This window comes from Harpegnathos saltator, unplaced genomic scaffold (assembly GCF_003227715.2).
Source record: "Harpegnathos saltator strain DR-91 unplaced genomic scaffold, Hsal_v8.6 scaffold694, whole genome shotgun sequence".
Classification (NCBI taxonomy): domain Eukaryota; kingdom Metazoa; phylum Arthropoda; class Insecta; order Hymenoptera; family Formicidae; genus Harpegnathos; species Harpegnathos saltator.
Window position 1 is genome coordinate 13630 of NW_020230531.1, and position 22316 is coordinate 35945.

The following is a 22316-nucleotide window of genomic DNA, read 5'->3' on the forward strand; positions in this document are numbered from 1 at the left end:
CAGAATAACACACCTATCACAATGTTTCGCAATAAAATCAATCTCAAAATTTTTTTCTCTGCCTGGATATGATTTAACATCTCCCTTATAACTTACATATAATTATCTATAAAATATTACATTCCACTTTGTATAAGTAGATATGAAAAGATAAACATTCGAATATTTATTGGACAATTTGGTATGCTGTACCAAATACTATTACCGTCGCTACATATAAAAGAAACGACATACTATATATCTTTAAATATTTTTATCTATATACAATGAACATTCGACAAGCTGTCAAATATTCTCTCGCGAATTCCAATACGTGGAAATGTGTGTAGACGCAATAACCGCACCCACGCACGACAAATCCATCCACACACACACACACACACACACACACACACACACACACACACACACCACACACACACACACACACACACACACACACACACACACACACACACACACACACACACACACACACACATACACGCACACGCGCGCACACACACACACACACACACACACACACACACACACACACACCACCACCACCATGATATCATACATTTTATACGCGTTAAATTTCGATATTGTAATATCGGAAAACACAACGAAATATCTACAAAGCACTGTTGACTGTCGCATCTCCTTCGAGACAATGCTTCCACTTGTGGACACCGGAAACTCATATCCGTAAAGTACGCTGGCGAGCGAATACGTGCTGCACACGAAACGTATATACACATTATCACGATAATACAAATCAGCATCGTAGACCAGCAATGTATGTATGGTATTATAAAATACTTTGATCGTCTGACATCCTTACGTTGATTTCTGTTTCTTTTACATGTGTAATCTCTCCATCGTAACGTGTAGTAGAGTTATACTTTAATATTACTGTCACCTCGGCAGTGCCTGTTTCTTATGAGAGCGAGGTATCAATGGGTTATAGATTGATATCTATTCCTTTCTATTGCCGATTACAATGTCAATAACCTAATATTTTGTACATATAATAATCAATATGTATGCGTATATTGCTAACTCGCCGTGGGAGTGTCGATATGACGTTGTTTATGATTCTTTTCTTTTTTTGAATAAATTTTCGCTTCGACCGACATCGAGTACACCATCGATCGATCGATACATTACACCCTAACTACATGGCACATACATGTTTCGCGATAGGCCAAATATTTTGTATCTTACGAAATATTTTATTTTCTTGACGAATAGTCGTATAAGTAACATTAATCATCACCGTTGATAGTGATAGCGATTCCGATGAAAGGGAGATTGTACGATTGTACTGATCTCCTATGTTACGAGCTATGCTTCTCCGATCGTACTTGGTGTCGTGTTCAATCAATATACGATATACGATATACGATTACAAAGACACGTTATCCTGATCGAAGCGTCCAACTAACTTGCTACCCCCGATATGTAAAAATTACATCTTACTTACACAACTTAAAGAATACGCGTCGTAACGTTGCCGTATTGCCGCGCGGGTGTTATACCTTCGCGATGATAATCCCTTCGATGATCATAATCCAATCTGTTCGCGGACTTGACCAGAGATCAAAGATTCCTCGAATCTTCCTCGCCGTCCTCCCCGCCAAGATTCTCCTCGCTCTCCTGCCGATCAACCGCTAGAAAAATCGCCACGAAGCCTTTGCTCGCGATCGTATCGTCCGTTCTGAATCGTATCAGCAGCGCCTCGTTCATCGATACGAAGCTAGTGGTGTTCTGCAATGTGACAACTATGATCGTAAGTAGAACTTTAACGCTCCCATTTTTCCTGCGCCACATCCTGCTCATCTCACGCGAGTGTATACGCGAGCGAGTACGCAAGATTCTCGCTCTTGTACTTTCACTCGCGATATCGCTCGTCATTTACATCTACTTACGGATACTTACGGAATTGCCGCAGTACCGTCCGTAAGGTGGACTGGACGCATCTAAACCGGAAAAGACCTCGACAAAATCGTATCCGCATTCGCTTTCGTATTCGAGATGGAATGAGAGAAAAGTCAGGTGAACGTTTTTGCCGAGTGGCGCCTCTATCGCCCAGTCACAGTCGGTTCTGTGATCATAATTGTGATAACCGTATTTCGGATGAGAATACAAATGCTTCACTCGATCCGTCGCCATAAGATGACCGCCGCAAGCTGTAACGCGAATTGATCGAGGTCTCGATGACTTTTGCCTGACAGCAGCGAGACAAAACAGTAAGACAGATAAGACACCACTTTCGCGCTATTTTATATTTTACTCGTAACATCGCCTCGACGTTAGGCTTTCGTTAGAAAGGCTGTTCGTGTCGTTCCGGCCTCCCGCGAAAGTGTGTGCACTCCCGGGTTCTTTCATCACCTGTGCTATGAGTCGCGAGAAATCCCTTCCTCTGTACGGAAGCATCGCTTTTGAAAACCATGTACATTTGATTGGCCGTCGCGAGGATCGGGTGTGGTTCCTTGGTACCGCAAAATCTGCCCAAGGTAATGCTGTCCGGCGAATCTCCATCGTAAATCGCAATGTGATCGTACGCGCATTCCTGATGTGGCTCCATCTCGAAAACTCTAAAAACCTGCAATTTTAACTGCGTAAACTGTCGAACATTTCTCCCCCCCCCCCTCCCGCTTCCTGCCGCCGAGAGAGACTTTTGCTTGTCTTGCACGTTGCGCGTTGTCAAGCCACGACGAACGAACGAACATTCACTCGCGAATTTACAAGATAGCGAGAATAGCAATGCAAACCAATTTTATTCGATGGCCCGGCTTCGTGGTGAAATGCCAGACGCAATCCTTACGGCCAGGATAGTAATCCGGATAGTTCGGCGAAGTGATCGTTCCCATAGGCGCGGTGATTTCGTACTTGCAACCACCCTCTTTGCAATCGTGACCGTTTTCGTGGAGCGTGAAACCATTGTGGCATGAACACTGGTAGGAACCTATCGTATTTTTGCATTCATGCTGACACCCTCCGTTATTATTGGCGCATTCGTCCATGTCCGTGAAGAATACAGCAGCAAAGCCCGATTTTTGTACACTGCTCGACGAAGGACAAATTGCAAATGACAGATATTCCAACGACACGTCCCGATATTTACGTCGGTGTAAGAGGCCGTTCTTCAATGGCCATTCATCATGGCGTAAAGATTTCGTAAAGATCTCCAGAAAAGGGTACGTTACAACTGAACGAATAAGGGACATACGAAACAAAATTTACGTTTCGAACAATTTCGACAATACACGAACGTGTACAATGTTTCGCACGTTTCTAACGCCCTTAACCCCCCACCCCCCCCCGTGTCCCCTGCCATGGACTCTCGTAATATTCTTACTCCGACCATGCGTATCGGAAATAAATACTTTCGATCGTGATGCATGCAACGATTATAAAATGTACGACCTGTTGTCGGATGTAAAGGTGATTCTCATAAAATTGCCTTCGGATGTAATCAGTGGTGGTAATCGAGCGCCACAAAATATTCCGTGCTTTCTGTAAACGTCGTCACCGAGTTTGCTCACCACTTCCACTGAATCGTATTCGCATTCTTCTTGGTACATATTGTTGCCCTCTAAGTCGAAATGTGTGAAATTCAAAGTGATGCGATATTGAGGTGGAGCGATAATTTCCCAGATACAATTCTTATTTCCTGGATATGACTCGGGAAACGACGGGCTCGTAATGGTGCCGTTATTATCGTCAAAAAATCCACCGCAGGCATCTGTCGAGAGAGAGAGAGAGGGGGGAGGGGGGAGAGAGGGAGGGGGGAGAGAGGGAGGGGGGAGAGAGAGAGAGAGACGAGGAAGAGAGAGAGAGAGGGGGGGGGAGAGAGAGAGGGAGAGGGAGAGAGAGAGAGAGAGAGAGAGAGAGAGAGAGGGAGAGAGAGAGAGAGAGAGAGAGAGAGAGAGAGAGAGAGAGATACATATGTATATAAAGGGGAAAAATTTATCTTTCCTTTGAATTGATTGAATTGAATCCGTTCGGACAGACCGAACGGATCGCCAGAGAGAACTTTGAGAGAATCTCCCCTTACCTTCGCAGTGTTTCCCGTCAGAATGCAACTCGAAACCGACTTTGCAAGAACACTCGTACCCACCCAGCGTATTGATACAATCGTGTTCGCAACCGTGGTCTGTCATCTTGCACTCGTCGTATTCTTAAACGTGAAAATTAAAACTGACAAACATTTAGAGCGACCCGCGCGTCGTACGACGCGATTGCGTCGTGTGCATATAAAGTGCAATGTGCAGATTACGTTGCGAAACTTTGCCTACTCACCTTTCATAAAAGTCGCCGAGAAACCAGCCTTTTGTACGGAACCATCGCTGACGAACTTGACGAACAATTGATTCCCCGTCGACTTGATATCCGGCGGTATCTTGTATCCGCAATAAACGCCGATCAAGGCGGAATCCTCGTTATGCCCGTCGCGCACTTCGACATAGTCGTATACGCAGTTGTCGTGGTTCTCGATCTCGAAAGACTGAAACTTCAAGGCCACTTGAAAGTCAAGAGGCACGGACAGTTTCCACACGCACTCTTTGCTGGACTGATATTCCTCTGGATAATTTGGTGATTCCAGATGACCTACGCCGTCAAACTCGACATTGCCGCCGCAAACAGCCTCGTAACTCGCTGTGAAACCACGATGACCGTTTTGTCGACTAGACGTCACGTACGTTACCAACATACGACTTCCGGTCGACACTACTAGCTCCTTTATCTTGCCACTGCCGCAATACCGACCTGAATTTGACAAACGCTAAGCATCAGCCAATTATAAGATGGTAACAACCCGTACAAGTCCCGCAAAGCGATAAACACAATTCCATCATTCAATTCATCGTTCACTGCGCGTCGAATGAAACGATAATGCGCGACACGACGCGATACGCCTTGCTTGCTCGCTTATTATTATTACTCGGATAATTGAACGCCTGATATCCTTGATCACAGTCTCACCTAATACGTGGCTTTTGAACCAGTATCCGTCTCGGATCTCGAGGTAATCGCTGCGGCAGTAGTCGCTCTTGAATATGTCGAGAGACGTGATGTTCAGCACGATGCGTTCCCCGTGCGTCGCCGTGATCCTCCATTCGCATCGTTCTCCGTCCATAGATGGAGAATTGTTCGGGTGGTTCGGTGAACCAAAGCTACCGCTGTTCTCCTGGAAAGTTCTACCGCATTCTGCCGATTCATCCAAATCAATGTATTTCATTTCATCCGTTACACTAGCGATTACATTCCGAGACGCGGGGTATAAATATGCGTTTGCGCGATAATTGTTGCGTGACAATGGCTAAATCTACACGCGCGCTACTTGGTCACGTTGATCTCGTTTCACTTCAAGCATTATCGGTCTCGAAAGATATTACGAAGAATCGTTAACTACATTCGAGTGCTCAGGCTATCTTGAAAAAGAGAGAGAGAGAGAGAGAGAGAGAGCTCAGGATCATTACGAAATAAAAATAGAAACATTCGGTAACTTGCGAAATTCTTACTGTGACATTTGTACAAGAGATTCGTTTGCGCAATGTCGCCCTCGCTCAATCGGATTCTCTGTCCAATCTCGGGTCTCTTCTTTCCATGGATTTCCATAGGTAGAATTGTGTCCAGGTAAGTACCTTTTGAGAAGGTATTCTTTGCATAATGCATAATAGAGTCGTAGTCGTAAGGTAAGCCGAGCGAGTTCACTTCTTCTTCCGTCAACTTGTTAAAATTGTACTCCTGACCTGTAAAAAGCCCGCAAGAAAGGGAGTATTTACTTTCGTACGTTCCTCGAGGCTAAAAAGATCCCCGGCAAGTCGGATAGAACAGAATTGCCCGAGTACACGAGGTACACGAGGTCTGTCCCAAAAGTATCCGACCTCTGCGTATATCTTTATTATCCTTGGGCATCCTAAATGTGGAAAATTCGGGTATTCGTTATTTAGGATGGACCCTTAGGCACAACCCAACAGCTCTACACACACAGTCGGCAACGATCGAACAGTTGTGTGAGCGTCGAAATCTCCGAGCGTCGCTCGGATTGCAAGATTCTCGTCCCGGAACGAGGAGTGCTTACGGAAGCTCAAAAGAATGCTCGAGTCACCGAAATCACCGAAAGCATCCTGGAATCCATCAATAAAGATCCTGAGTTGCGTAAAAGGCGATGAGGCATGGGCCCATGGCTACGACCTTGACTCACATTCTCAGTCAGTTGTGAAATGCGCGACGTTCGGATAGTTCTCGACGTTCGCACAACTGCGTACCCCGTTGCCGATTGAACTGAGCTGGCTTGTGTGAGTCGTGCCGCTTGGTGGGAGTACACCTGAAGGTCCACATCCTAAATATACCCAGAATACCTGTCCTTTTCCGCAATAGGGATGCCCAAGGGATGACAAAGATATAGACGCTGAGGTCGGATACTTTTGGGACAGACCTCGTATACTCCTACGGTCGTATTCGAACGAGCACAGTTTGCGCGCAGCGGTGCTTCTCGGGTGAAAATTCGGAGACGAGGGACCCACGTGCGACACGTGATAAGTTGCTTCGCCAACTGAACTGAATGACACGTCACGGAACGTGAGTAGCGAACTTATCCCATCAGCAATTGCACTAATTGTACGACTGATCGTTTGTTTTGGTATTTGTCGTGTACATACGTGTAAATATATCGGGGCACACCGGAGCAGCGCGTCCTAGCGCGCAATAGCTCCTAATGATCGGTGATATTTGCACATTACCGATAAATTAGGCCATTAATCTGAAACGGGAACCTACCTATACCTGCCACGAAGGCAAACGTATACTTAGGACGCGGTTGCATTGCCACGCGGCAAACATTGGCACTGAAAGCGCGCATGCAACGTGCCTCGTTGGAATAAATCCTACTCACGTTCGCGTTCCAAACTCACCGAGCGCGCGAATACGCGAATCAGAAATAGATCTGATGATATATTTTATTTGCAATTTGCCGCGTGAAAATGTGCGCTGTCTCTTGATGCTCGACCAATGCGCCGAAAATTACACGTGCACAGGGCGCGCGAGTGCTTTACGATATGTACGCTTCTGGATGTATGTACAGGTCCCTCGTACACCCACGCAATTACGTTTCGAGTAATTTATCAAACTACGTGTCTACGTTGCACTCACCGCTCATAATGTTATCGCGAATGATTTGTACGTGGCGATCGCGATCGGGTCGAGTGTGTTCGTGCCAAAATCCAACAACGTGACCCAATTCGTGCACTACTATGCCAAACTTGTCGCAATTCTTCCCGATGCTAATAGCCTGCGGTCCGTTACCTCTCTTTCCCACAAAGGAGCAACATCTGCCGAGAGAAAGTGCTCGCGTACATTCGTTACTTTACGATATATTAACAACGGCGCTGCTCGTATATCGCGAAACTCGGAATATCGGACAACGCAACTCACCCACAAGGTCTTTCCGTAAACAGGATGTAATTGGGATGCTCTCTGGGCATCCTTTCAACAAATTTGACGCAAGTAAAATTTTCCCAGTGTCTCATCGCTTGCTTAAACAGGGCTTTGTGAGCGCCGGAGAAATTTCCATCGATTTCGTAAGGGATCACACCGTGATCCCATACTCGTTCCTTCCTCGCGGTAGCCGCGCGACGTGCTCTGCTTAAAAGCGTGTGTCTCGTCGTGCTGCGTTTGATCGCTACGTATTTTGGCTTCTGTTCCATATTGTAGAATTCAATCGAGCGAAGACGTCGATCGTGTACGGAAACAACTTCATCCGACGCATCGTTGACAAAATCATCCGTCCGACGATGGCAATGACGATGAGAATTCCTCCGTATGGTTCTAAGGATGCAAACTAAGTATGGTAACTCAACAACATACTTGTCCACGATATTTTCTACGATCTTTCTCTTTCCCATGTCGTATTTTCGGCATGCCGCGTATGTTTGCGTCGAATTTTCAATAATTTTTACTCTGAATAGACCCCCCTCAAACGTGATGATCAAATCACGTAATGAAATCTTAAACGTGAAATCTCAAATGTATATGCTAACTTGAATAAATAAATATTAATTTGATTTAAAAAACACACACACGCACGCGCTCTCTCTCTCTCTCTCTCTCTCTCTCTCTCTCTCTCTCTCTCTCTCTCTCTCTCTCTCTTTCTCAGTGAAATAAAAAACGAATGAGAGAGGGAGAAACATTTTGAAACATCCATTGATCACGAATGTCGATAAAACTACGATAGAGACAATATAAAACTTATACGATCAGCGATACCATGAGCCTGTTTGCGCGTGAAATGTGTAATTTTAAAATTGACATAAAACTTTTCTCTCCCGACTCGAAAACAAGCGCAAGAAACGATTCTCCGGGCATAGCGATAAAACGGGCCGCTACGCATTGATCGAAGGCACCGCGTAACTTTTTTACGAGACGAAACGAAATTGCCGAGTTGAACCGAGTGTACAGTCAGTTCAGCGTCCGATCGTAGTATCATTGGCGACCGTAATGACACTGCGTAAGATTAAACGACGAAACTGATCGGCCGAGCGAAGCAGAATATGATGAATGATGAATGAGAAAAAGAGACAGACAATGTAATAATAATGTCAGTGTTTATATTAGAAATGCAAGCAAAACGACCGTTCGGACCGTTCGATCAGGATCATTCGAACGACATCGTTTCATTTCCTATTTCGTTTCGCGAAACGTCCTCACGCGAAACTGCACCGCGGAGCATACACTGTGTGATTTTTCCAAAAGCAATATCTTGTGATCGCGTAAAATGTCGAACTAATAAAGTTAGTAAGTTGCGCACGTATACTTGTACGCGAGATTTTATGCGCGGTTTTTTCTACCTCTCGTTTACCTACTAAGCACTAATTACCGTAGGTATGCGTGATTTTCCTTCGTTTCCTTCGAGTCTACCTCAACAACAAGCCGGCCAGTTCTAACAGTGCTAGCGCTTAGACTAGGCGTTCCTAAATCAGTAGGGCGTTACAATTAATTAGCGTGTCTCGCGTGTGAACAGAGCGTAAGTGCGTACGCCCGCATCGTGAAGAGATGAGGAAAAATACAGAGTACAGTGCATTAATGAATCTTGCTGAGATGCATTTACCCTGCTTCCTCTATACCTGTATTGTTCGTATACGCGTTCGTATTGCCGCTATATTCCCGGGAGCCAACGGTCCGTTCCGTTACCTCGTTGCACAGGTTATAATCGTTATAATCGCTCGAAAATGTTCAAGTACACGAAGCTGCGTACATGAAAAATAATCGAGAGAAAGAATGAGCCAAACGGAGATGAGCCAACGAGATAAAGTTTCGCACTTTCAAAACGCTATCGCTATTATTATATCTAGGAATCAGGAACAGAAAAAGGAATATAATTAGTTTCATCTTTGAATCGTTTGCGTTACGCCGATTATGTCACTTGTGTGCCTCGGTAAAATTTGTGTTTCGCTTAAAAATTAATGCGACAAGAGTCCATCTTTGTTTTAACAAAAAACGAGTCCAAACACGGGTCCGAAAGGAAAACAAGGTCTGTGTTATTCACCGAGTATTATATACTGTTTCGTGTTCTGCAGAAACTTGGTAGTATGTACATCCCGCACATGTATGTCATGTATATACACTCACGGATATACATGAGTGTGCTAATCCCACGGGGGTGGGTCGAAAGGGGCGAAAGGGTCGGTACGGTACATAGGGATTGGGGAACGCACTGGACGTAGATTGAGCTTTTGAAACAGGCTGACGAAAACGCGTGTTTACGGCCTATATCCGATACTGTGAAACACGATCTCACAATAATTCCCGTTGGAGTTCCAGAGACATTTAGAAAGAGAACCTTTGGTCTTGCCTGAACTGAATGCTTCCACTTAACCGCTCCATATACGCGACGCATGAACAACGATACGCACAATGCAACAATACAAGAGGATAAACGAAAACAGCGCGTGTACATGTGTGTCTATTTCGCTCTTTGTCCAGTATTAGTACACCTACTTGGGAGTTCTTGCCCTTTCAAAATAATTTCGACTTACGATGTGAGATGACGTTAGGAAAGGTAAAGTGTGATGAGATTAAGTGAGATGTGGTGTGCTGAGGTGTGAAGTGAGGTGAGGTTAGGTTAGGTTAGGTTAGGTTAGGTTTGGTATGGTATGGTATGGTATGGTATGGTATGGTATGGTATGGTTTGGTTTGGTTTGGTTTTGGTATGGGTTTGGTTTTGGTTTGGTTTGGTTTGGTTTGGATTTGGTTTGGTTTGGTTTGGTTTGGTTTGGTTTGGCGATATTAGACATAGCGAGGCAAGGCGAGACTAGACTAGACTAGACTAGACTAGGCGGGGCAACGCGTCGCGATAGCGTCTAAGAGAATCGTTAAGACCGAATCGACGATATGGCGATCGTAGCAGAAAATTATCGTCTCATAGCGTTCAGCCAAAGGACAGAATTTCCGTAAGACGCTCTATACGATAATGCACGATAGATGCGCGAACAGCGTACCTGGTCAGGCACCACGGTACGAAACGTCGTTGACATGTTATTGGCAGTTCGAGGACTGAAAATGCCCAGAGGGTAGTATCGGACCCTATTTTCCAGCTTTACGATGACGGGCATTGTTATTGGCATTGCGAGATGGCTTTCCACTAGCGGAAATATCATTGGCGATACTTAAAGGTTGACGCTCTCTCGCCAGTGGCCAAGTGGAAGAAGAATAGAGCCGTGCCAATGAATCGCGCGTGCTGTTTAATCGGCCGCAGTAAATTGAGAGGACTTATCTTTATTTCTACTTGATACAAATAAAATCAAGTATATTAATGACACGATCCAGAGAAAAGAGACATGTGAGGAAAACGATTAGAGCTGAATGTACTATTTACTATAAACGGCTCGTTATACCACAGATAACTGTTAGAGACACGTTATTCGATCCGTGACTCTAGTAACGTACCATGCAAAATGCACAAATAGTTTTCCATCGATTGTATATCCAGTATCAATCGCAATGAGCCTATACGATTGTCCTAAATTTTCATCCGGTTCATCTCGCAGAGTCCTTTTCGATTCTCTCACCCGATTAATTAACTCGCAATCGATAGAAGGTAATTCACATACTTTTTTTGTCTATCAGCGAATTTATAATTAGATAATTAGATATTTCCCTACCTTCGGCGATGATGACATCGGCTACCGTGATGATGCCGTCGGCTCGATAGCTCTGGCGTACTCGTTTTAGGTTGCATGGTCAATGCCTCTTTCATGCCGTCCTTATATACAAAGTCTGTATATGGACTAGCGCCGGTAGTAAAATCTGTAGTTGTTGGAGAATCAAGAGACGTATCATCGATCGATTGTCTCGACCTGGTTGTCTCCGAGTTTGACATCATTTTCGGAAACTGCTGACGAGTTGGTCGTTGATGCCTCTTCTTCGAGACTCGCGTCGAGGATTCTAATCTGATAGCACAAGCGTATAAAACCAGTATCATTTTTATTTTACGCATTGTTTACGCATTATATCAACACGCGACGACATATTAATAAAATAGTAAAATAGAAAATAACGTACGTTCGCTTTCTCCGAACAATGTACATGCGTAACATAGAGAAGAGAGGAAATATACACAAGATTTGGTGTGTATGTGCGCGTACGTGTTTGTTTGTTTATTTGTTTGTGCATTGAGATACTCAAATTCTTACATTGAAACGTGCGTTAAATACATATTCATTATAGTACCTGAACTTAAAGCCCTCGTCTTTCACTGTAGGATTAGTATCGTCGTTCCTGGTATTAAAGCTGAAACCATCGGCAGACTGGCCATCCGTGTTATATTGGTTGTGGTCTACCATGATCGACTTCGGCTTCTCTTGAATGAGCACCTTGTCATGTTCACCAAATACTTGTTCGTTGCTGTCGTGTTCACTTTTGAATTGGAGAATCTCTAAAGCGGTCAAATCAAATTAAGGCTAATCAATATATGCACGATGCAGAGCGCACAAGTTATAACGCGAAAACTTTCTACAAATTGGCCAAATCGCGCACTTGCTCGTGTAGTTAAATGTCGAGCCAGATAACCCTGACCATAATTACAAATAAGGGAACGTATTCTTATCACCGCATCTGCACGATCGATGCATAATCGAACGTTGATATTGTACGCTAACCGCATTTAATAATATTCAATGTAACATATTCTCACCCGTGAGACCTTCCTCTTCTACCTGAAGACCTTCCTTGAATATCTCTTCCCTGTATTTCTTTAATTCTTCCAAGTAGCTCTTGTTTAACTTTTGTTCACGCCATTCTGTGTCATATCTGATGTTTGGCAGTGCAATGTCGCCGAAAAATCCCCCTGAAATTTATCAAATACATATATCATTACATGATTCCATTATAGAGCTGAGAGAGTGAGAGACAGAGAGAGAAAGAAGAGGCGAGGAAGAGAGAGGGAGAGAGAGGGAGGGAGAGAGAGAGAGAGAGAGAGAGAGAGAGAGAGAGAGAGAGAGAGAGAGAGAGAGAGAGAGAGAGAGAGAGAGAGAGAGAGTGAGAGAGTGAGAGAGAATGGAGCGAAGGGGGCGGCTACGGGAGAGAAGAATGCACACATTGCGCGTAATAAATTAGAATTCTTCCAATCTGCGACGTGTGTGTGTCGCGAGCGTACACGCACGTCCCTACGTGTTGGTGCCCGTTTCGATTAATTAATTAGGCGCTCACGCTCGCGCGCGATCGCACCTCGGTTGATATTAACGAGGTTGAAATCGTCGCACTCGCGAGGACATATCCGTAAATACAGCTTCGTAGCAACGAATTGCAGGGCTGTAGTTGGACGATCCACCGCAGAATCATATTTATCCGTATTGCTTTACACACACACACACATACACACACACACACACACACACACACATACACACACACACACACACACACACACACACACATACACAATTTGAAGAGGAGCCAATTGTGGTATAAAAGGTATGAAACGTATCGATTAACATCTTACGTTACCCTTATTGCTTCCTTCCTTTGTAAAACAGAGAATTTCACTTGAGGGCTTTTATTTTATTTTACTCATAGTTTCTTTGATCTTAAAACGCCCTTATGGTAGCTGTCTTGTCGTTCTGCGCGCGCGCGCGCGCGCTTTACGAGTCTGATAACTCGTAAATACTTGCGAAATAAAATATCTGAATGTGTGGGGAAACGGTCTGACTAGCGTCGATATGATATACGATTACGAAAAAAATCAACTTTTCATAAGATAATATGCGCTGAATGCGGCCCTGTACAACTCCCGTACGCGAATACATGTATATGCATGGTGCAGTCGGTTACAAACCACATAATGCCAAACCCCTGTTCGCTTCGAATCGGTGATTTCGTGCCATTCAGGCGAAAGCATCGTTCGAACGTTCGCATGAAATCGCGTCGATGCCCCGCTCGTACTATTAGCGATAAACATTTGCGATTAAACTATTTGCGTATCCTTCATTTTTCATGCGTGATTACACTAGTATAAATTTTCGCGCCTTCTTCCTTTTTCGTCATCTTTGTAACTTTTTTGTCATATAAAGTCGAATAATTGGCAAGAAGAAATGGAATAAATGTACAAAGATACAAATTACTGTATGACTTTTTGTTAGAAAAAAGGTAAATATCAATGGAAATAAATTAAATTTTTTGAATGACAAACAAAGGAAAGATGTTATACTCGAGATGCAATCGTCGTACCGCGGAATCATGGCAGAGAGCCAATCAGGATGTCGGAACTGTTCCAATCTCCGAATCGATCTGAGAAGCCTCCTTTTCCATTTCCAGGACATTTGCAAGAGCACGCGAGATATGAGTGGGGCGAGAGAAAGGGAAAGGGGGAGTTGGAGTTAGAGAGAGATAGATAGGAGGGAGGGGGAGGAAACTGCGCGCGCGCGCGCGCACGTGTGTGTGTGTGTGTGTGTGTGTGTGTGTGTGCGCGCACGTTCATGTATGTAGAAGGGGAGGAGGTAGGGGTTGAGAGAGAGAGAGAGAGAGAGAGAGAGAGAGAGAGAGAGAGAGAGAGAGAGAGAGAGGAAGAAACACTTTACAGGATGGAGTAGACAAGAGTTACTTCCGCTTAGCTGGATAGATTGTTGGAGCTGAAAAACTCTTACAATAATATATCAAATAATCCTATTCAATTCAATCATCGTCAGTTTTATCTGGCATATATTTTATTTCAATATTCTTAATACGTTAATATCATTGTTGTTCTCCGTCATTCGTTAGGAGATAATCAATTAAAATACAAAGCTTAAACACACATACGCGCAATGTCACCATTCTTTGGATTTACATTCGTTAAGAGCAAGTACTAATTTTTGTCACTTGTTTTTTTGAGATTGTAATGCTTTTACGATAGAACGTTTGATATGATAATAATCCAGCGACCCCTCCCCCCCCTCCCCCCGAACCTACTTACACATTATATCCTCAGAAGATGATTGAAATGGCATAGAGATTCCCAACGATACGGCATTAACGACGAATTTATTATTTATTAAGAGGCTGCGCGATGTACGAAGTGAATGCGACGCATAAACAGAAAAAATTCCGACCAGACTTGGTATTAACGTCTGCTATTTTCACTCTCAACATAATGCGACGTACCGCATGCGTGTATTACATATGTATGTATTCCATATGGATTACGTGAGTATGTATGTGTACGAGTGTATGCTGTATTGATTCGAATGGAGAAGCCTCTCGCATCGCGCAGTGAGTCTCTATCGCGTCGGATTAAACGCTTGCGTACACTACTGACGTCAACTTTATATCTGTTTTCTCACCGTTCCTTTTTTTCTTTCTCGCCACGGCTCGCAATACTTCAGGCAATGGTCAATTCTTTCACCGATTTTGCACCGATATCGCTGCACAGATCAATTTTGTACCAATGACAACTTGACTGATTGACTTCCCTTACGAAATGAAATCGCGCGAGCAAAGTAGCGCGGCGTTCTTCTTGCGCGAATGAAACGACCAATTTATTACGTTAATTATCGAGAAGTAATTATTGAGAAGATCATACGAGCGCGAATATGAACAACGTACGGAATTTCTATGTCATTTTTATGTGTTGTTAATAGTTGCAATTAATAAGATCAAAGGCCGGCAATGGATCATCGTATAAATTGAATATTCGCGAAAATTGACGCGAGATGCTATTAACTTGGTCAAGTCAACCTAGTTATTAACGTTTAGCATTATCCGCCGGACAAAAAGCTGCAAAGATTAAGGACACTTTTCTGCTCGGGCTTGAAATGCGCGAGCTTCGCAATGATACGATATTTTTCTCCCTTTTCTTTCTTTTTCCTTTTCTTTCTTTCTTTCTTTCTTTCTTTCTTTCTTTCTTTCTTTCTTTCTTTCTTTCTTTTTGCTCCTTCTTCTTCTTCTTCTTCTTCTTCTTCTTCTTCTTCTTCTTCTTCTTCTTCTTCCTCTTCTTCTTCTTTTCCTTTTTCTTTTTCTTTTTTGTCTTTGAGCGCACGCGACGCTTCCGCGATGATTAAGGAGACTATTTGTTCTTCTCCTCTGCCTCTGCCACTGATGTTAGAGCCGAGACTGTGAGTATCAGCCTCCTACACTTTTCTCTTCCACTCATCCACCGCTCATCTGCCAGACTCTTGCAGCTGGTAGCATTCGAGAGCTCCACCGCATCCCTCCTGACACAGCCTTCCGAGCGCAGTTGTGGTTTCCCTATTGGTCTCTTTCTACCTACGGCTATTCGAAGATCCCCTTCGTTATTCATACTTCTAGTATGCACAGATACATATCTTGCGCATCCGACTTGGGATATTTTGACACATGTATGAGGGCTTCGGTGTCCCATCGAGGGTAACGAATTTATCTCTCCTTTCTCTTCTCGTGCAATTCGTGAATTTGATCGTATAAATTACTTTCCTCGGGAAATTATGCCGACGTTTGTTCTTCTTGAACTCGTTCATTTAATACGCATCGCCGTCGAGAAAAGATGTGAGATCTAATATAAAGGGAGGACAAGGCAGATCGCGCGCGATATAAATACTGATCCACGCGTGCGAAACCTTCGTAAATTTTAAGTAACGTAAGGAGATATTAATGTAGAAATGTAGAATGTGGTAGGGTAGAGGAAATGTTTTATCGATATAATAATAGAGAAACAGAAGGGACAACTTTTTAAAATTATCGACATCCGAAATTGTCGCGCTGGTTTAAGGACCAAAGTCTTGTCACAAGGATTCACAGAAAGAGAAAGGGATTACTGCTACTATTATAGGGGAGAATACTCGATGTAGAGCTCGTCGGTATAAAGCATGCAAGTGCCTTTGCAAAGCTAATTGCGAGAACAAGCTGCGTTATTAAGAAACGATCGTCATCCAAATGACTGCCATTGTTACTTGCCGAGCGATAATAAGACCATGTCAATAGTGATTCATTGTGTTTACAACGTTCCTCAATAAGGCTCCATTTTTAATTCATTCGCGAGCAATGGTCATTGGCGGCAGCGAAAGCTCGTGAGACAAATTTCAGGCCTACGAAATCTCTCTAGTAGACTTTTCGATCTACCTCTTTGCTACTCTACCGTCACGGTCTGTCTTTCATCCCAGGTGAGTATTCGACCTAATCCCGTGGAATAACTTCTCCTCACGTTTGGCCTCAGCTCGTCTCGCTTTCTACTTCCTGAGTTTGATTCGGCTGTATGCCGTCATTCCACGCGCGTTCATCCGAAAAATAAATATTGATTAAATTATATCTCTACGATCGAAACCTGATCCGAATCGCTGGCTCGTAACAAAGGACATGGCACGCACTGTATATTATATACTACGCGAGCATCGAATGATATTTGACTGCATTGAGAGAAAAGTATATGATATTTGGAACTATAATGGTATAGTAACTTATAGTAAATTATAGTCCGAAATATCATATTTATAGTATTACCATAATATCGATAATAATTACGATATAGGCATTGTATAACCAACCATATGATATATTTTTACTAAGGATTATAGTAAGTTAAACTAAAATTATTGTATGGATACAAGTATAAAATGGTAGGTAAACTCTTTTATATAGTCAATACTACCAGAATATTTGCTAAATGATGACAGATGTAACTATATGAATATTAAATCTCACTATATTTGTGAATGAGAAATTACCATATATGTGGTAAAAGTAACTAAATAATTATTTAAGACAATCATTGACTATATATTTGCGTTTATTTTATTATATTTTGCACTATATATTTGCGTTTATTCTACTATATTTATTCTACTATATTTTGCAGGTTCCACGAACCTGCAACCACGAATAAAAATATGGTTGACGCCAAAATGAACTATAAAATATAGTGAGATTTATAGTTAATTCAACTATACTTTTCTATCGGTATGATCTATCGGTTCTATCTATCCGGTTGTATCTATCTATTCTATCGGTATGATATTTGATTGACGAACCCACGGATTGGAAAAAAAGTAACATCATAAAGAGTTATTCTCGATGAAAGAAAGTAGTCCTGGTTTGCCGGTGTGTTGGAAAATATAATTTCTTGTTTCCTCCTCGGCAATTAAAGAAAGAGCCGTTCCAACTGCGTATCAGCGGCATGGCGGAGGTTAAATGTTATCTCCCAATGTGATAATCAAGCAAACAGAAGGAAAGCGAAGCAAACGGCGCGGTATATCAACTTAACCGAGAATCGGTTGCAATCGATTCACAGTGCTTTACGAACGACTATCTCGTGTATAATAGTGCTAGTAATAAAGTATAATAAAGTTTCTCTTCTCGACAATCGACAATCAACACACTTCGGCAAATTCTTTCACTTGCACGCGAAAGTGTATGAAGGAAAGAAACTCATTTGTTCAGGTTTTATTGTCATAACGTGACTTACTATTTGTCGCGTTCTTTCAATGTCAACTCTACGTGATATTCGCACATAAACTCCGGCTTCGGTAAAGAAATATTGGCCAACTGTTGTGCCCGATTGATTTGGTACTGCTACACGTATCAATACGTTTATTCTCAGCGGAGTAACGTTGTTACATCTTGTTGTTTGCATTACTTTCTCTCGTTTATTGTACTTGGACATCATGAACAAATATTGAGATGTTGTCGAGATGTGATATCGCAAGATAATCTCGCTGTATAGTGTTGCACGAATAGCTGTACGTACGATATATAGTGATAACTCAGTTTCCCGAGATGTATGTGTTTCACGGAAACATGAAATATGCGCTCGTTGGATAGTGTCGTTGGATACCTGACAGATGTAATGTTAAACCTTGCGGTAATTGCGTTGTACATCGTATTTCAATTCCAACACATCTAGTCTCTTTCTCACCCGTCCTTCTTCCCCCCCCCTCTCTCTCTCTCTCTCTCTCTCTCTCTCTCTCTCTCACTCTCCCTCTCTTTCGATCGTGATTTGTGTGTATGTATGTGTGTGCGTACGTGCGTGCGTGCGTGCGTGCGTGCGTGCGTGCGTGCGTGCGTGCGTGCGTGCGTGCGTGCGTGCGTGCGTGCGTGTGTGTGCGTGCGTGCGTGCGTGCATGCGTGCGTGCGTGCGTGCGTGTGTGTGTGTGTGTGTGTGTGTGAGTGTGTGTGTGTGTGTGTGTGCGTGCGTGCGCGTGTGCATCAGACAGTGCCATGCGAGAAAACGTAGAACAATAGATTCTACATGTTATGTATAATCCGTACGGAAAGTAACAATCCGCAAAACATTTATATTTCTAATAGTCACTGATGACTGTAAAGTATCGACAATTTGTTGAATTTTCTATAATCATTCTTACTACATAATAACTGCGACATATATTCAATGTATGTATTCAAGTATATTTTCTCGGCTCTGCATTACCTTCTTACTTCTTCGCGATGCATATTTCTACCTATTTCTATCTATACCTATACCGTCACGCACCTTTTTGGATCACCTGTGTAACAAATCGTGTTCACACGAGTGGAGCTTCTCAAAAATACGATAAAATACGATAAGATTGTTTAAGATGAATCGAATATATATGGACGAAAAATTCTCTCGTCTTTGGTCGTCTTTCTACATGCAATCGAGACAAGACAAGGAAAAACGGGCTCTTAGAGTATCAAGAGCATATATCAGGATGCATTATAGTGTTACGAGAACACGCGATCTCTCCTCAACGATATCCGAGAGGGGCAAACTTTTTCTTCGGCCTTCTATAACAACATGAAAGATAGCAACGTATTTTTTCCTCGTTATGAAAATTAGAATTGCTTCGAATAATTGAAAGGAACGAAGAATTCTGTAGACCATAACGACAGCAGAGTAATCTTGCTTGGCAAGATATTATCGTAAAGACCAACCAACGCGAACCAATTGTAATGTTTGTAATTTCGTTCCGACCTATCAACAATGCAAAACTTTCCCAGCATGTGATAGCGTTCTTCATGTTACGAAATTCTTCACAAAGACCAGAAAATTCAGACATTTAGTTAGTAATCTCTCATCACATCGGCTAAATTTGCAAACGGCAAACGAAAGATGTGTCGTTTCTTCAACGGTAAGCCACAACAATTGGGAATAGTCGATAACAATCGCTGTCGAATCATTGACCATCTTGTACAGCGAGATTATTTTCTTCAAGCTGTCTTACTCAGCTGTTATTTCATTCTCGAAGCCAAATTGATAATCTTCTACATAGGATTGTGCATTTCTTTAAGATTAATTCATGGTTAATACCTAACCTATTATCTAACCGACCAGTCTAATAAAATGAAAATGAAAATGGTGTTACGAAAGTGATATCGGCTGTTAATAAAGACAGTTAAAAAGTGGCAGTAAAGAACGCTGATTAGAGGATAAGTATTATGGCTCATGAAAAAATGTATAGAAAAGGGATGCGACTATAGATGAGTGAAATCGAAACATATTTAAAAATGAAGGTAATTCTCTCTCTCTCTCTCTCTCTCTCTCTCTCTCTCTCTCTCTCTCTCTCTCTCACTTTTGCTTTTGCTTTCGTTCAAATATTACTGCGGCTACAATTCAGATATTGTCTAAATATTAACATCGTCACCATGACGAATCCATATATCTCTGATAAAAAATGACTTTTTTCGAACCAAATTAACACCATGCCCGAAAAATACATTGCGTCATATCGTTTCCCATTTCTTTTCTTTTGCTTCGCTGTCGCTTCGTCCAAGTAGTTCTCGAGATACTTTTCAAGATAATCATTCCAAGAGGATGAAGAGATGTCTCAATCTCCCACCCCCGCCCCTCTACTTTGGCAATCCTCAACCTTTAGTGTCAGATTCATCTTGAATATAACAAGTCTTTACAATTCTGAGAAGAGAGGAGATAATAAAAGATAAAGACGATCAATTCAATCTATCCGACCGCCTGTTACAAATATAATTATCAGAAGGCTGTGTAATCGAATCGCTTAGATAAAAAGAGGAGGCGTTTCGAAAGATGCGAGTGTAAACGCCTTTTATATTTATTCCCAAGTGAAAACTATTATGAAACATAATAAAAACTATTATGAAATACAATTAAAAATAACAACAAAAGCAATTACAATTAAATACAAAATGGAACGTATCACCGCCGAAGCCGTGTATGTACGTTTGCGTATTTGTGTTGAAGAAAGTGAAAGAAATATATTTGTATCGTACAATTAGCGAGCAGAAAAACATTGTATTATCAATAATAACATGTTTTAAATGGTAAAATGAAAACGCGGCGATCACATTCACTTTATCCTATGATAATCCGAGTAATTGGGGGCATATAATTATTATGCTCTTTCCCTGCGCTTACCAGCCTTACAGATGTCAATGTCCAAATCTCCGGTGATAACGTGCGGGAACTTGGCAGTAAGTAGCTCCTCGACGGAGAACCTACGTTGTCGTTTACCACGCTGATTGTCACTGGTAGCATCTTCGATGGCTCGGGAATCAACGATCTCCGTCAATAGACAGACGATCGTTAGTATGAAGAATGGCTTCATCTCGAAATTATCGCATAAAATATCAACGCGACGACGACGGCGGCGGCAACGACGACGACGACGACGACGACGACGATGACGACGACGACGATGATGATGACGATGACGACCACGATGGCAATAACGACGATGATAATATCGGCGACGACAGCGACGACGACGACGACGACAACCACAACAACGATGACGACGATAACAATGACGACGGCGACGACGACGACGACGACGACGACGACGACGACGACGACGACGACGACGACGACGACGGCGGCGGCGACGGCGACGACGACGACGGCGGCGGCGGCGGCGGCGACGGCGACGGCGACGACGACAACAACGGCGACGACGACGACGACGACGACGACGACGACGGCGGCGACGACGACGACGACGACGACGACGACGACGACGACGACGACGACGACGACGACGACGGCGACGACGACGACGACGACGACGACGACGACGACGGCGGCGGCGGCGGCGGCAGCGGCGGCGGCGACGGCGACGACGGCAAAGACGGTCTCGAATACCAATTGGGTCGTAACAAAGCAAACATACTAATGCCCGCGCGTGTACATTTTTATATGAATGAATAAAACTGGACCGCTCACTCACGATACAATATCAAGTTTTGGTTTTTGGCGAGTCATCTCACATTTCTTCCAACTCGCGACCACACGTGATAGCGATTAGTAAACACACGAACTTCTGTTCGCATGAAACGCTTATATGTATGTATGACGATCACTTATATATTACCGAATACGTATACGGCCGAACTGATAAACGGTTAAAATTTAGATTTTAAATGGGAGCAGTCAACCACAGTCCTTGCGTGGAGAACGTGGAGAACAGACTGATCGTTCCTCGCAGCGAACACGGCGCGTCGTTCGAAAGCGCGCGCTCCCGGTCGCGCTTGCGATCGCACTGGCATTAAGTCGGGAGAGGGATGGAAGAGAAAGGGAATAGCCATATATACGTGTGTATATGTATACATGTGTTATATATATATGTATGATGTATATGTGCACACATATATGTGTATATGTATGCATGCATGCATGCATGTATGTATGTATACACACACACACACACACACACACACGCGCGCGCGCGCGTGCGTATGTATGTATGCATGTATATATGTACGTATGTACGTATGTACGTATGTATGTATGTATGTATGTATGTATGTATGTATGTATGTATGTATGTATGTATGTATGTATATATATATATGTATGTATATATGTATGTATATATGTATGTATATATATTTGTATATGTATATATACATGCGTATGTGTGTATGCGTAGGTG

At 43.0% G+C, this 22316-nt stretch overlaps 1 protein-coding gene across 2 annotated transcripts; it reads right to left on the bottom strand.

Moving 5' to 3' along the window:
• Window positions 1-507: 507 nt before the first annotated feature.
• On the bottom strand, window positions 508-21159 carry tok (tolloid-like protein 1 tolkin). 2 transcript variants are annotated; one of them, XM_011153763.3, is made up of 15 exons: window positions 20804-21159; window positions 12185-12337; window positions 11722-11926; window positions 11154-11441; window positions 7429-7821; window positions 7147-7325; window positions 5637-5744; window positions 4975-5199; window positions 4291-4758; window positions 4046-4168; window positions 3415-3733; window positions 2760-3051; window positions 2377-2590; window positions 1924-2174; window positions 508-1752 (listed from the first exon to the last, which is right to left on the bottom strand). In XM_011153763.3, exons 1-15 carry the CDS (start codon window positions 20991-20993, stop codon window positions 1585-1587), a joined length of 3576 nt encoding a protein of 1191 aa, XP_011152065.2. In that variant the 5' UTR covers window positions 20994-21159; the 3' UTR covers window positions 508-1584. The 2 variants fall into 2 exon arrangements, with proteins under 2 accessions (XP_011152065.2, XP_011152064.2); XM_011153762.3 differs by having other exon boundaries at window positions 5514-5744.
• Window positions 21160-22316: the final 1157 nt, after the last annotated feature.